Raw genomic sequence first — 13,827 nt, 5'->3', positions numbered from 1 at the left:
AGGCTAGTCAGAGACAGACTGGAAAAGACATCAGAGAGAGAGAGAGACGGACGTGCAGCAGTTTCAGGCTTTATTAACAATCGGGTGTAAAAAACCAGATGGGTTTGGCTGGCGCCCCTCTCAGCTCACCTTCTGGGGAGGGGCCTGGCACTGGCAGCCCTGTGCCCTCCATCCTTGCCAGGGCCTTGCTCTGGTCAGACTCCCTTCCCCTGTAAGGGCTCTGCTCATCCCCTCTGTGCAGACATCAAGCCCCTCCCCGTTCCCAGGAGGGCCTCGTCCCCATTTGGGGTGCCCGCAGGTCCTAACCCATGGGGGTGGGCCTAACCCTAACCCACTTGCGGGCCTCCTGTCCTCCTCCTGACTGATCTCGCCCAGGCCTGTAGCATAAATTGTGCAACCTTGGCAGACGGACAGAGGAGACTTCTCAGTGCAGACAAAATCCGGGTCAGGGGGCTGGACAGGTTGACCGCTGCGAAAAGTTCAAGCACTACAGATAGCCGTCAGCCTGCAGTGGAGTGTCCTGCCTTATGCAGGCCTGGGGACTCAACCCGCACACAGTAGCTGCTCATTAAGTGCTCTCCCTTCCTCCAGGGTCCAGAGTCCTCACAGGTCCTTGCTGAATTCCCGCACAAGTGTGTAGCCCATGCAGCCCCAGCTCCCTTCAGCCTGGTAGCCACAGCCCTCCAGCATCCCTGCCACGCCCCACGCTGCCACCGCCACAGGGACCACAAGCCTGGCCCGGGGCTCCCCCATGCCTCCTGCCCAGGCTCGCGCCCGGGATTCGGCAAAGGCCAGCAGCCGCCGGCCTACACCTCGGCGGCGGTGCCAGCGAGACACCGAGAGGCGGGTGACCCGGGCCCCATCCCCAGCACTGGACCCTGGGGCCAGGGCCAGGACGCCACACACATCACCCGAGCTGCGCACTGCCACCCAGGGGCCCCCCAGGCCGCCCGGTGGAGGCAATGAGCCCCATCGGGCCCGCAGGCCAAGCTTCATGGCTGCCACAGCCAGGAACACAGGCAGGAGGAGGGCCAGGGCGAAGGAGGCCAGGACGAAGCGCAGACCACTGCTGGCTGCAGCCAGGAGGAGCAGGGCTGGTGGCCGTGTTAGGGCATGGAGGGCCACACGGTTCTCTGTGTCCTTCACACCAGCCTGTGGGCAGAGGGTGCTGTCAGAGCCAGGGGCCTGAGCCATACATCGGGCTGTTGGGGATCCGGGAGGAGTGGGGTGGGCTGTGCCTGGGGAAGGGGCGGAGCGGTGGGAGCTCCCAAATGAGAAGGCATTGTGATGGGGGCAAGGAACAGCAGGGAATAGGATTGCATCTGCCCTAGGCACCCTGGGCCTTGAGCAAGTGAGTGAGTTAGGAGCTGTGGGGGACACTGAGGCCACAGGGCAGAGGACTGCCCCAGTTCAGAGCAGGAGCAAGCTCGGGCAGCAAGGGGTGGGCTCAGGAGGGGCCAGGCTGAGGCCCAAGGGCTCTTTCTGCTTTGAAGAGTGTTGAGGAGGAGGCTGGGCTTTGGGGGCAAGCGCAGGGCTGGAGTCTGCAGACTAGGGAGGGAGCTGGGACCATGCTCTTCCACCGCCCTCCATCTATTAAAACTTAAAAATAAAATCTCTAAACCCAAAGTAGGGCTTGAACTCATGACCCCAAGATCAAGACCCAACCAGTCAGGCACCCCTAAAACCTCTGCGGCACCGGAAAGGAAAGGGACCGAGCCAGAAGGAAAAGAACGGGTCCCAGGAGTCCGGGCTGGCTCTGGCAAGTGGCTGAAGCCACGCACAAGGCACCCCCGCGCGCTCTCACCTTCAGCATCTCCAGCACCAAGGGTTTCTCATCTTCCCTCATCTCCCGCACTGACAGGTGGCTGGGGGCCATGGCCGCCGCCAGGCTCCCGCGCCCCCAAAGGGAGCAGGCGTGCACCTGGTGAAAACAAGCAGGCCGGCGTCAGGGAGGCGCCCCAGACAGGGAGGACCAGCAGCAACGGGACCCTGACCGGGACCCTGGAGGCTGGGGCTCCCCAGGCGAGGTCCAGCACCCTGCCACCCGGGGCTCCCTCCCAGGCTCCCGGACGGCCCTGGGGAGTCAGCGGGACTCCCCCCAGCCCCCAGCGCCTGGACCACGCTCGCTGCCCCGCAGGCGTCCCCGACCCGCGCCGCAGGAGCAGGCACCGCGAGAACCTCGGCAGGCCGCTTCGGGCCTTCCACCAGGTGCGGGGGCTGCAGGGTAGTGAAGGGGGTCGCTTGCGGAAGTGACGTCACACTCGCGCATGGAGGGGCGGGGTGTGCAGTCTGCCTTAGCAACAGTTGCCAAGCGTCCCGGCTGGGGCAGGTGGCGGGGCCCTGGGCGCGCGCCGGGGAGAGGCCGGGAGCTGGGAGCAGCGACCCCCTAGGGCTGGGGTCGGGGGACAGGGGGAGGAGACGCGAGCCGACTGAGGGCGGCGGGTGAGCGCAGACCCGTACTCACCCGGCCCGCACAGGAGGAGCGCACGTTCGCTACCTGACCTTCGCCGGTTGCTTAGCAACCGGCGAGGCGGGGGTGCGCGGTGACGGGAGCGGGCCGGCTCTCATTGGCTCCCGGGCCTTCGCGGGAGGGGCCGCACTCTGGACTCGCTGGCTCGCAACCTCCCGGCCCCAGGAACCTCCGCTGCTGCGAACTACCTGTGCTCTCCGGGACCTTCGGGAGAAGGATTCCCCCGCGCCCATTTTTCAGATGCGGGGAGGGATGGGGTGACTTAGAGCGAACACGTGACAAAACCACAATTCTAGATCCCAACTCCTCCCCACGATAGGGACCGCTGCATCCCTTTGTAAAATGACAAAAAGAACCGCACTTAGAAGCGGCTGGCCAGAAATCTCCAAGTGAGTCACCTGCGAGCCAGGAAGCAAGAGATACAAGACCCTCAAAGTCCCAAGCGGTGGCTATGGCCATGACATTCCCCCCACCCCAACCAGCCCCCAAGAACATAAAATACGGGAGAGAAGTTTCCAGTCTTTATTAGCAAGCCCAGCCTGCAGCTCCCCTCCCTCTAGCCCAGCCCAGCCCAGCGAGTTGTGGTCTCTGTGTAGGGCACAATTAAGTCCCAGTGGTTCTCCTCAAAACGTATGCACCAGCTGGACTGCGGGCAGAGTCTGGACAATCTGGATGGAGGGTAGGCCCTGTGGGGTCATACCTCCAGGTGCAGCGCCAGTGGGTACCACTTGTACCATCTGGGAGGTGGGAGCTGTGGAGATGCCCACTGAGGCAGAGGCTTGGGCAGGTGGGGGGGGGGCCAGCAGCTGCAGTGTGGCAGCACCTCCCCCACCGCTGCTATTGTCCAGCAGTTCAGTGGCAGGTGCACTGCGGATGATGAGCAGCTTCTGTCCAGAAGGGCCAGGGGCTGGAGGCTCGGCCAGCCCAGGAGGGAGGGTCTCTACCTCCTGCACACACAGCTGGGTCTGTTCCCCATCTGCCCCACTCAGCACCAGGACACTCTGCAACCCCTCATCTGTCTGCAGTGTCTCAAACAGCACATCCTGGACAACACCAGCACTGGCCTCACCGTCACCTGGCTCCCCAGAGCCTGGACCTGCCAGCAACTCCTCGGCTGTGCCACTCTGAACCACCAGCAGATTGGGGGCCTCAGGAGTCACAGCTCCCCCGCTGGGATTGGAGAGCTGGCCTGCCACAGGCTGGAGCTGGACTGTGGTCACTTCCTGAGCGGGCTGGAGCTGGACTGTGGTCACCTCCTGGGTGGGCTGGAGCTGGACCGTGGTCACCTCGGGGGCTGGCCGGAGGGGCTGGAGCTGGACCCCACTCACTTCCTGTGCCCCTGCCTCCCCACCCCCTACATTCTGCAGAACAATGAGGCTCTGCCCTCCCCCACTGGCCCCTGTGTTGCCCCCTCCCTGGACCCCCAACCCCCCAGGACCTGGCAGCCATACTACTCCAGGCCCCTGACCAGATTTCCCTGCTGCACGTGTGCCCTGCCTCCCGCGGCGGCCCCCAGCACCAGTACTGGAGGAGGGCAGCAGGATGAGCTTGGGGGGAGCAGGTGGGGGCGCAGGTGTAGGGGGTTGGACGCTGCTAGGGATGAGTTGGAGGCCCTGGGCCGTCTGCACCAGGAGAAAAGTCTGGGAGTTGGGGGCTGCCTGGCCCGGGGGTGGGGCCGCAGCCGGGCCCCCCGCCACCTCGAGGGAGAGTGTGGCCTGGAGATGGGGGAGCACATGGACATCTTGGGTGGTGGATGGGGCTGGGGCCGCCACCAGTGGGGCAGGGGGCTGGGAGCTGGTGGCGGGGGCTGGGGGGCCGGTAGCTGCGGGGGCCGGGGCGTGCGTCCTCAGGTGCCGCTGCAGGTAGGCTGCCATGACGAAGCTGCGGCCGCAGATGGGGCAAGCAAAGGGGCGCTCGGCCGAGTGGGTGCGCTGATGCAGCAGCAGGTTGGACGAGTGCGTGAAGGTCTTGGGGCAGAGTGGGCAGCGGAAGGGCCGCTCGCCCGTGTGTACACGCTGGTGCTGCCGCAGGTTGGAGGTCTGCGCGAAGCTCTTGCCGCACACGCCACAGGCGTGGGGCCGCTCACCGGTGTGCACGTGGCGGTGGCGCCGCAGGCACGACGTGTTCCGGAAGGCCTTGCCACACTCCCCGCAGGCGTATGGCCGCTCGCCCGAGTGCAGCCGCAGGTGGTACTGGTAGTGTGAGGACCACTTAAAGGTGAGCCCACACTGGCCGCATGTGAAGGCCCGCAGGCCCGTGTGCACACGCTGGTGGATGGCCAGCAGGGACGAGCGCTTGAAGGCCTTGCCGCACTCGCCACACTGGTAGGGCCGCTCGCCCGTGTGGTCCCGCAGGTGGTAGCGCAGCCCCGAGGAGCCCTTGAAGGCCTTGCCGCACTCTGCACACTTGTAGGGCCGCTCGGTACAGGCTGGCGTGGGCGCGGGCGGGGCGGGGGCCGCTGGGGCCAGCGGCTCCTGGGGACAGGTGACCTCGGCAGCCTCGGCCTGAGGGGGCGGGCGTCCAGCCGCCGCCTCTTCCACATGGCACTGCTGGTGCGCCAGGAGGCTGGCCAGCTGCGGGAAGGCGCCGTCACAGCTGCCACAGCGGAACGCCTGCCCGCTGGCCACCCCGTGGCTGTGCTGGTGGCGGGAGAGGCCGGCCACTGTACGGAAGGACTTCCCGCATGGGAGGCAGGCAAACCCCGGGGGGTTGGCCGAGGGCGGGGGCAGTGGGGGGGGGGCTGGTGGGGACTGGGGAGGTGGTGGGGCGGGGTCTGCCTTGGGGGTGGTCGTAGCCTGCGTGTCCTGGGGTAGGGTGGCTGCCTCTGGCCCGGGGCAGGGCTGGTGCTCCAGGAGCAGCTCCTCACTACCAAAGCCCAGCTCACAGCCCTCGCAGCGGTACACCAGCTCCACCGTGGTTTCCGCCGCCGCCAGAAAAAGCTCAGGCACCACGGGTGGGGGCGCAGGCGGCGGTGGGGGCACAGGTGCATGCAGGTAGGCGTCGGACATCAAGACCTTGGTGCTGGGCTCCTCCTGCGGTGGGGCAGGGGCACTGGCCGCTGCGCTGTGGGTGCGCTGGTGCAGCAGCAGGTTGGATGAGTGCGTGAAGGTCTTGGGGCAGATGGGGCAGCGGAAGGGCCGCTCGCCCGTGTGCACGCGCTGGTGCTGCCGCAGGTTGGTGCTCTGGGTGAAGCTCTTGCCACACACACTGCAGGTGTAGGGCCGCTCGCCCGTGTGCACGTGGCGGTGGCGCCGCAGGCTGGACGAGTTCTTGAAGGCCTTGGGGCAGTCGGGGCATGGGTAGGGCCGCTCACCCGTGTGCTGCCGCAGGTGGTACTGATAGTGTGAGGACCACTTGAAGGCCAGGCCACACTGGCCGCATGTGAAGGCCCGCAGGCCCGTGTGCACACTACGGTGGATCTGCAGCAGCGACGAGCGCTTGAAGGCCTTGGGGCAGTCAGGGCATTGGTAGGGCCGCTCGCCTGTGTGGCCCCGCTGGTGGTAGAGCAGGGCCGAGGAGCCCTTGAAGGCCTTGGGGCAGTCAGGGCACTTGTAGGGCCGCTCGCCTGTGTGTGTGCGCTGGTGGTGGAGGAGCCGGGAAGACCACCGGAAAGACTTGCCACACTCCCCGCACTCGTACTGGGCGGTCGGTGCAGGGGCTGCAGGGCCAGGCTTCTCCCCGGGCCCCTCGGTGGTAGAGGCGGGGGCCATGTCTGCGTGGGAGCCAACCATCACACCTGGCGGGGGAGGCTGGGTCAGGGCAAGGCAGGAGCTCACCCCACCTCCACCCAACAACCCGTCTTCTCAACCTGGACCTACACGTTGGCCCTGGAAGAGGCACAGGGTATCTCCCCAGCCCACCCATGGGACAGAGAGCCTCCATTAGCATCAGGGCCCCCCAGTGGTCAGGTCTGCCCCAGCCAAGGCTGTGGGTGCTAGAACTGAAGCTTCTGGCAAGCTAGGATGAGCGCTCACCACCCATAGGATGCTGGCCATCCCCTCTAGGAGGCTGGACAACTCTGAGAAGCCCATGCGTGATTTTCAGGAGGCCAAGCACTTCCCTTAGGACCAAGCTCTTTCTCTCTCTACAGACAGGTACTGTCCTGGAAAAGGCCTGGCGTGTCTCTAGCACCCTGCCTTCTGACTTTTGACCCTTCTTCCTGGAAAGACCTCTGCCTCCATCCTGCCTCAACACAGTTCCTGCTGCCACCATAACTAAAGCCCTGTGCGCATCCCACTCTCCATCCCCCATCCTGGCTGCCTACTTCCTCTTGTGCATTAATCAAAAATCCCTCAATTCAACCAGACCCATAAAGGCTCTGCACCCTCCACCCCATCCACATCCTCACTTCCTGCCTGACTTCAGTCTCCCTTTTTAAAATATCTTTTTTTTCTGAAGATTTTATTTTTTTAAGTAATCTCCAGGCGCAGTGTGGGGTTTGAACTCACAACTTGGAGATCAAGAGTTGCACGCTCTACCCCTGGTTTGTCTACCCCTGGTTTTGCACTAACACCCATGCCTCTCACGGTTCCCTGCATTGCCCAAACTGCATTTCTCTAGTCCATTCAGCACATACACATACCCACCCAACAGGTGGTACTGAGCATGTTTCTGTGATCTTGCCATCAATTTTGTCACTGAGAACGTAAAAGCAATCAGAAGACAATGTTCCCATGTTTCAACTACTATATCAGTAATTCTCAATAGGAGCAGTTGCACTCCCATCCCTGGGGACATCTGGCAATGCCTGGAGACTCATCCAGTGGAGGGGCCATTGCTCCTGGCATCTAGTGGGGGGAGACCAGGGATGCTGCTTGATACCCTACAGTGCACGGGGACAGCCCTCCACAGCACAGAATGATCCAGTCTAAAACATCAGTGTGCTGAGGTTGAGGATCCCTACACAGCCTCCCTCCCCACTGCCTGCTTCTGACTCTGACTTCCCACCTACTTTTCCTCATCTGCTAGACTGTTCCCATCAGCTTACCCACAAGCTCTAGCTACCATCTTTATTTATTTATTTATTTTTTTTAAAAGCATGCCCTGCGAAATTGGTAAGATGTCATATTTTTCTCTACTTGCATGCAACCCTTGGTTTTCTAAATGCCTATTTCTCATACTTTGCCCGTCAGCTCATTTTATTTTATTTTTTTAATTTATTTATGATAGTCACAGAGAGAGAGGCAGAGACACAGGCGGAGGGAGAAGCAGGCTCCATGCACCGGGAGCCCGATGTGGGACTCGATCCCGGGTCTCCAGGATCACGCCCTGGGCCAAAGGCAGGCGCCAAACCGCTGCGCCACCCAGGGGTCCCTAGCTACCATCTTTAAACAACAAAACCCTTCACCCCACCACCCCTCCAGCTGTGGCCTTATTTCTCTCCACCCCCTTTGCAACAAAGCAACTCAAAAGTGCTGTCAATACATGCTTTCTTCCATCTCAAACCCTGACACTCAGATCCTCCTCCCCAACTCCACTCCTGGCCTGGCTGGTGCTAAACTGCACAGTCTCTGCTCAATCCCCAAGGGGTCCCTCCCTCCTGAAGCCACTCTCCTCCCTTCTGGGCACTGGTTCCTTCTTCCTGACTTGCAAATGTAGGGGAGCTCAGGGCTCGGCCAACCCTTGATCCTCTTCCTCATCCACACTCTCTTCCAGGATCTGTCTATAAACAGGATGGTTCCAAAATGGATCTCTACTTGACACACTCTCCTCTAAACTCCAGAGCCCTGCTACCATATGTCATATGGATGGATAACAGCTAGCTCAAGCTTAACATGTCACCAGTCTAACTCGGAGGAGTTTTTTTTTTTTTCCACTCCTGCTCACTCCTTGTTTCACTGACATTCTCCTCCATCCCTAAAAACCCACTCTGTTCTTCCTCAGCATCCCCTCTTCCTCTCACCACCTATGACCAATCCATCAGCCAGTTCCCTTGTTCCAGCAGGAATGTGTCTGGAATCTGGCCACTTCTCTCCAAATCTCCCACTGCCACCTTTGCACAGGGCCATCCTCCTAACACAGATCTCCACGTTTCCACCCCTACTCTTCCTACTCCCAGGATGCGCCCAACACAGCACCTGCGGGGTAGACAAGACCACTCTCTTACAAGAGCCTGCAGAATTTCCACGCCCATGGCCTCCTCCCCGCCCCCACCGGCCTCCCTGTAGCCTCTCAGACTCTCACGCCATCCTGTCACCACCTGAAGCCCTCAGCAGGCCCCTGCCAAGCACCTCGCTGACCTGTCACCTGGGGGAGGCATTCCTTGCACGGGCCCTAATCTACAACCCCTTCCACCTTCCAACACTCCCCATCCTCTACAGCATGTATCACCTTCTGACCGGCTTTCAATCAGGGTTTCCCAACCTCAGCACTGTTGAGATGCAAGCTGACCTGTGCCAAGGCGCCCGTCCGGAGCACTGGGAGGTGTTCAGCAGCACCTGTAGCCTCCACCCACTGAATTTAGTGGCATCTTAACCACTATCGCACTCCAGCGCCTAAAACAACGTGTAGCTCAGAGCGAGCACTGAGAAAACATATCCTGAATGGGAAAAGCCGGGGCACCCCCTTTTTGGACAGCTCTAAAGATTCCCTGTAGCCAGATGAGCAGCCTCTTAACGTGTAATCAAGTCCTTCTAGGAGAAACTGCCCGTGCCTTCCGGAAGGCCGAGCAAGCCTTAAACTGTGACATCGGCCCTCTGCATGGGTCGGACCCATCCTGCCCCGGAGAGCACCCGGTCCAAAGACAGGACCACACCCTTCCATCAGACCCGACTTCCCCTTTAAGGGGCTGCTCCTGCTGCACACCAGCGTCCACCTTTGTTGAGTTCAGCTAGTGTCTGCCTGGAAACCACCAGGCCTCAGGAGCTAGTCCTTCAATGTCGGGGGCCCCGTCCGTGACCTTTCACAAGACAATCCGTCCTTAAGAGGATGAAAATCGGGAAAGCTGCAGGGAACCGCAGAACCAGACCCGCTCCTGTAAAAGCAACCCCTTGCCCTTTAAGAGGGCGGAGCCGGCCCAGAGAACAAAAGTCGGAGGTGAATTAGCGCCCTTCCCTTTAAGGCATCTCTTCCGGTTTCACGCTCGCCGTTTCCCCAGCGTCCCCGCCCTCCGGTCCCTCCCCCCACCCCCACCCCTCCGGTCTCTCACCTGCGGCCCCGATCGGGGGAGTGAGCGGGAAAGACCTAGGGCCTTCCCGCGGGGGCCGACGGGAAGACGGGGCCCCGGCAGCGGCAGGACAAGAGTGGGGGCCTGGGAGGGGGGCGGGGGCGCGCTCCCTCCCAACAGCCCCCGGCACGAGGCACCCAACCTTTATCGGCAGCCTCTCGCGCACACAAACCCCGACGTCGCCGTCGGCGCGTCACGACGCCACGTGCGCCGAGGCCCCGCCCCGCCCCTCCCGTTGGCTTTTGGCGGTTGCTCGCTACCCGCCGCAAGCGGCGCACGGCATCGTGGGAGTTGTAGTTCTTCCTCGACCCTGGCCCCTGGGTCTTTTCTGGGTAGCGGAAGTCAGCGCCTGGCCAGGGGAGGCCGCACCCAAACACGAGGTCGCGTGTTCTCATTTTTACTATCGATTCATAGACTCCCTCCCCAGGGCGATTTCCGAACGGGCCTAGCCAACCAGGGGGTGTGGTCTTCCCTGGCCTGGCCCCCACACCCAGGCCCTGGGTCTCTGAACTCCCCGCTGGGGAAACAGGCTCGTGGTGCTTCCTGGCCTCAGAGGCCCCACGTGCTCGCGGCTCCCGGGCTTCTGTGCGGGAACGTGGGCCCAGTTGTGCCTTCTTCGTGGCCTGGAGCTGTCCCGGTCCCCCTCCCTCCTTTCCACCTGACCCCAGGACAACTTCAGCCTCTGAGCCGTACTGACCAATGCAGGTCACCCAACACCGTTGTTCAACCACGGCACTAGTCACATTTGGGCCACATGGTTCTTGGTTGTGAGGGCCACTGTGTGCATTTTAGGGTGCCAAGCAGCATTCCTTGTCCCTGCCTCCACCTCCCCCACACACACATCCCCTGGTGGAGAGCGCCGCTGCTCCAAGGCATTCCCCCCTAAGCCTGAGGGCTGCTTATCAGACCAGAAGGCCCTTCTGTTCCTACCGCATACCTTCTCAGCTCTGAGCTATTGAAGAATAAAGAGGGGAAGGCCACAGGGGTAGAGTTAGGAGGCCCTGCCCTGGGGTCTGTCCCCACCTGCTTCTAGAGCTCCCCAGCACACCAGACTGAGCCCCATACAGTTGGTCCCCACATGAAGGAAGGACTCCACACTAGGTCGAGGTGTAGATGTGGAATGTAATGCCCAGCTGGCTACGGGGAGACCCCAGGCCCACCTTCATCTCAAGGGTCCCTGCAATAATGAAAGGACCTCTTGGTACCAACACAACCCTAGCCAACCAACACCCCCCACCCCCAGTCAGGAGATATAATAAGGGAGGTGAGAGAGGCAGAGCCCCAGCACCTGCCCTTATTGGCCATCCCCTACTCTGGAGCCAGAAAATAAAGGTTTTTAACTCAATGGCCTGAAGCAACTGGTTGTGAAGATTTAACTGGCTTTTTCGAAATAGTAGTAGCTGGACACCTCATGTAGGACCCTGTACAAGGGACATCGTGGGGTCCTTGTACAGACAAGCAAACTGGGAATCCAGGTGCCAAAGACACAGATAAGATCACAGGAAATCACCAGAGGTGCCCCAACCAGGCCTTATGGTGTCCAGACCCTCAGTCCCCGCCCCCCCTTTTTTTTAAGATTTTATTTATGCATGAGAGACATAGACACAGGCAGAGGGAGAAGCAAGCTCCATGCAGGGAGCCTGATGTGGGACTTGATCCTGGGTCTGAGGGTGGCGCTGCGCCACCAGGGCTGCCCTAGACCCTCTGTCCTGATCCAGGCCCCTCCCAGGTCTTGTCCTATGAGCTGGGGACATAACAATAGGGTGTGAAGGCAACAAAAGTCCTGTCCCAGGGAGTTTATAAAATCTACAGTGGGTAAAGGATGACAATAAATAAGTAATAAATAAACAAGTCATAAATAGTGTGTGTCCTATTCTACATGCTGCTAAGAAAAATAAAGCAGGAGCGGTGGATATGGGTGAGTGAAGGCCTCCAGGAGTTTAAATGTGGAACCTAGCAAACACCATTCAAAGCCCCTGGCATTCTTGTTTCTGGCCAACAACACCCTGCCCCAGGAGCTTTTCAACCCCCTTAACTAGATCACGCATCTTATCCAGCTACAGGGCCTCTGAGACAGTCTCCCACTTTGCCAGCCGGATAAACCATTCATCCTGGAGGACAGAGCTGGGAGTGGGGATTGCAAGCTTTGAAGGTGACCAAAACCTACCTGACCCTTTCCAGGGACCAGGCTGTTATTCATGCCCCAAAGGCCCTGTGTGCAAGAGAGGAGAGGATTAGGGACTGGGGTGAAAAGTGGCCCTGGAGCACCTGTCTACACATAGCAGGAGTTATCTGAACCACGGACAGGACTCCCAGGGACAGACAAAAAATAAAATTACTTTTTTCATCTCAGTGCAGGAAAGAGAGCAGAGATGCACTTTAAGCAAGATAGGGGTGGGCAGGAGCCCAGTGGCAGATGGCCTATCCCTCCCACAGGGTAAGAATATTCCCTTCTGATATCTCTTGGGGCTCCTATGGGGTGCTCAGCCAGCCCTGCCCCAATGGGCCTCTTCCCAGGGAAGTAGTGTTATTCCCACTTCACTGGGGAGTAAATAGAGGCCCTCCGAAGTCTCTTGGCCAAGCACAGAACCAGGCAGTGATGTAACATCCTGAACTGGGACATGATTCTTGTAACCTGGAAGTGATTTAACCAGGACTGTCTCCAGTCCCAGAGTCCACCCCCATCCAAGGCCTATCTAGCAGGTCCCCATGGTCCTGCATGGTCACAGCCCAGCACACAAGAGCCAGAGGAGACTCCCTGGTTGGTCACACCGGGTCACAGTTCCATCTGTACAGGGAAAACACATCCCTCTGTTTTAAGTACAAAAGTGTGAACAGGGACAGATACACACCAAATACCCTTCCCAGGAGTGGCTACCATGTTCCATGATGATCCCCAATGACTCACACCTTTGTACACCAAGTACATTTTTTTTAAAGATTTTATTTATTTATTCATGACAGACACACACACACACAGAGGCAGAGGCACAGGCAGAGGGAGAAACAGGCTCCATGCAGGGAGTCTGATGTGGGACTCGATCCCGGGTCTCCAGGATCACGCCCTGAGCTGAAGGTGGCACTAAACCACTGAGCCACCCGGGCTGCCCCCAAGTACATTTTCTTCAGGTGGCCTGTGGACACACTAGACGTCACTCCTGTGATAGATTATGTGATATGGTGAAGGTGAAGGGATTTTGGCAAGTCCAATGAAGGCTCCCCATCAGTTAATCAAAAGGAAATGTAATGGTTAATTTTATGTGTCAACCTGACCAAGCCACAGGAAGCCCAGGTATCTCATTAAACTCGATTTTTGGGCACATCTGTGAAGGTGTTTCTGGAAGAAATAAGCATTTGCATCAGTAGACTGAGTAAAGCCAATGGACCTCCCCAGGGTGGGTGGCCATCACCCAATCCATGGAGGGCCTGGCTAGAACAAAAAGGTGGAGGTAGGTGGGATTCCCTCTCTACCTGACTGAACTGGAACCTTGATCTTTCCCTGCTCACGGTGCTCCTGGTTCTCAGGCCTTCAGACCTGGACTAGAATCCATACCATTGGCTCTCTGGTTCTTAGGCTTTGGAACTACACTGCTGGCGTTCCTGAGCCTCCAACATGCAGATGACAGATCATGGGACTTCTCAGCCTCCATGATTGCACATGCCAATGTTATAGTATATCTCTTTATATACATAATGTATGATACATAACATCTCTCTCTGTCTCTGTCTCTCTCTATATATTGATAGAATTGGCACAGATATAGATCCTATTGGTTCTGTTTCCCTAAGAGCCCAGAAAGGACAACAGAAAGGTTGTCCTGGGTGGGCCTGGTATAATCAGGCAAGGTCTTTAAAACTGGGTCTAGAGGTCAGAGACGTGAAACATCAATGATTCTCCTGCTGGTCTTGAAGCTGCCTGCTTCCATGAGTTCTACAAATGCTAGTCAATGAATTCCTCCATGTGAGCCCAGAAGAGGCCCCCAACCTCAGATGAGACTGTAGGTCCAGCCTACACCTTGATCACAGCCTCATGAAGCCCTGATCAGAGGACCCAGTAAGCCACAGTGCCTGGACTCTTGACCTATGGGAACTCTGAGAAACTTAGAGTACACTGTTTTAAGCCATGGTATTCGTGGTTATTTGTTACACAGCATAGACAACTAATACACTTCTTGTGTTAGTTTGCTGGGTT

At 59.2% G+C, this 13,827-nt stretch overlaps 2 protein-coding genes across 7 annotated transcripts; both read right to left on the bottom strand.

Moving 5' to 3' along the window:
* Nucleotides 1-53: 53 nt before the first annotated feature.
* Nucleotides 54-9,735, bottom strand: NAT14 (N-acetyltransferase 14 (putative)). 5 transcript variants are annotated; one of them, XM_041742902.1, is made up of 3 exons: nucleotides 9,618-9,735; nucleotides 1,805-1,921; nucleotides 54-1,152 (listed from the first exon to the last, which is right to left on the bottom strand). In XM_041742902.1, the coding sequence occupies exons 2-3, from the start codon at nucleotides 1,874-1,876 to the stop codon at nucleotides 604-606; spliced, it is 621 nt and encodes a 206-aa protein (XP_041598836.1). In that variant the 5' UTR covers nucleotides 1,877-1,921; nucleotides 9,618-9,735; the 3' UTR covers nucleotides 54-603. The 5 variants fall into 5 exon arrangements, with proteins under 5 accessions (XP_041598836.1, XP_041598834.1, XP_041598833.1 ...); XM_041742900.1 differs by lacking the exon at nucleotides 9,618-9,735 and adding an exon at nucleotides 2,465-2,592; XM_041742899.1 differs by lacking the exon at nucleotides 9,618-9,735 and adding an exon at nucleotides 2,179-2,336.
* On the bottom strand, nucleotides 2,757-9,747 carry ZNF628 (zinc finger protein 628). 2 transcript variants are annotated; one of them, XM_041742897.1, is made up of 2 exons: nucleotides 9,618-9,747; nucleotides 2,757-6,206 (listed from the first exon to the last, which is right to left on the bottom strand). In XM_041742897.1, the coding sequence occupies exon 2, from the start codon at nucleotides 6,199-6,201 to the stop codon at nucleotides 3,094-3,096; it is 3,108 nt and encodes a 1,035-aa protein (XP_041598831.1). In that variant the 5' UTR covers nucleotides 6,202-6,206; nucleotides 9,618-9,747; the 3' UTR covers nucleotides 2,757-3,093. The 2 variants fall into 2 exon arrangements, with proteins under 2 accessions (XP_041598831.1, XP_041598832.1); XM_041742898.1 differs by lacking the exon at nucleotides 9,618-9,747 and adding an exon at nucleotides 8,861-9,589.
* Between the last annotated feature and the right edge of the window lie 4,080 nt (nucleotides 9,748-13,827).

This window comes from Vulpes lagopus, chromosome 2, assembly GCF_018345385.1.
Source record: "Vulpes lagopus strain Blue_001 chromosome 2, ASM1834538v1, whole genome shotgun sequence".
NCBI classification, from domain to species: domain Eukaryota; kingdom Metazoa; phylum Chordata; class Mammalia; order Carnivora; family Canidae; genus Vulpes; species Vulpes lagopus.
Note: the sequence above shows the minus strand (reverse complement) of the source record. Positions and strands in the feature narration are given on the sequence as shown.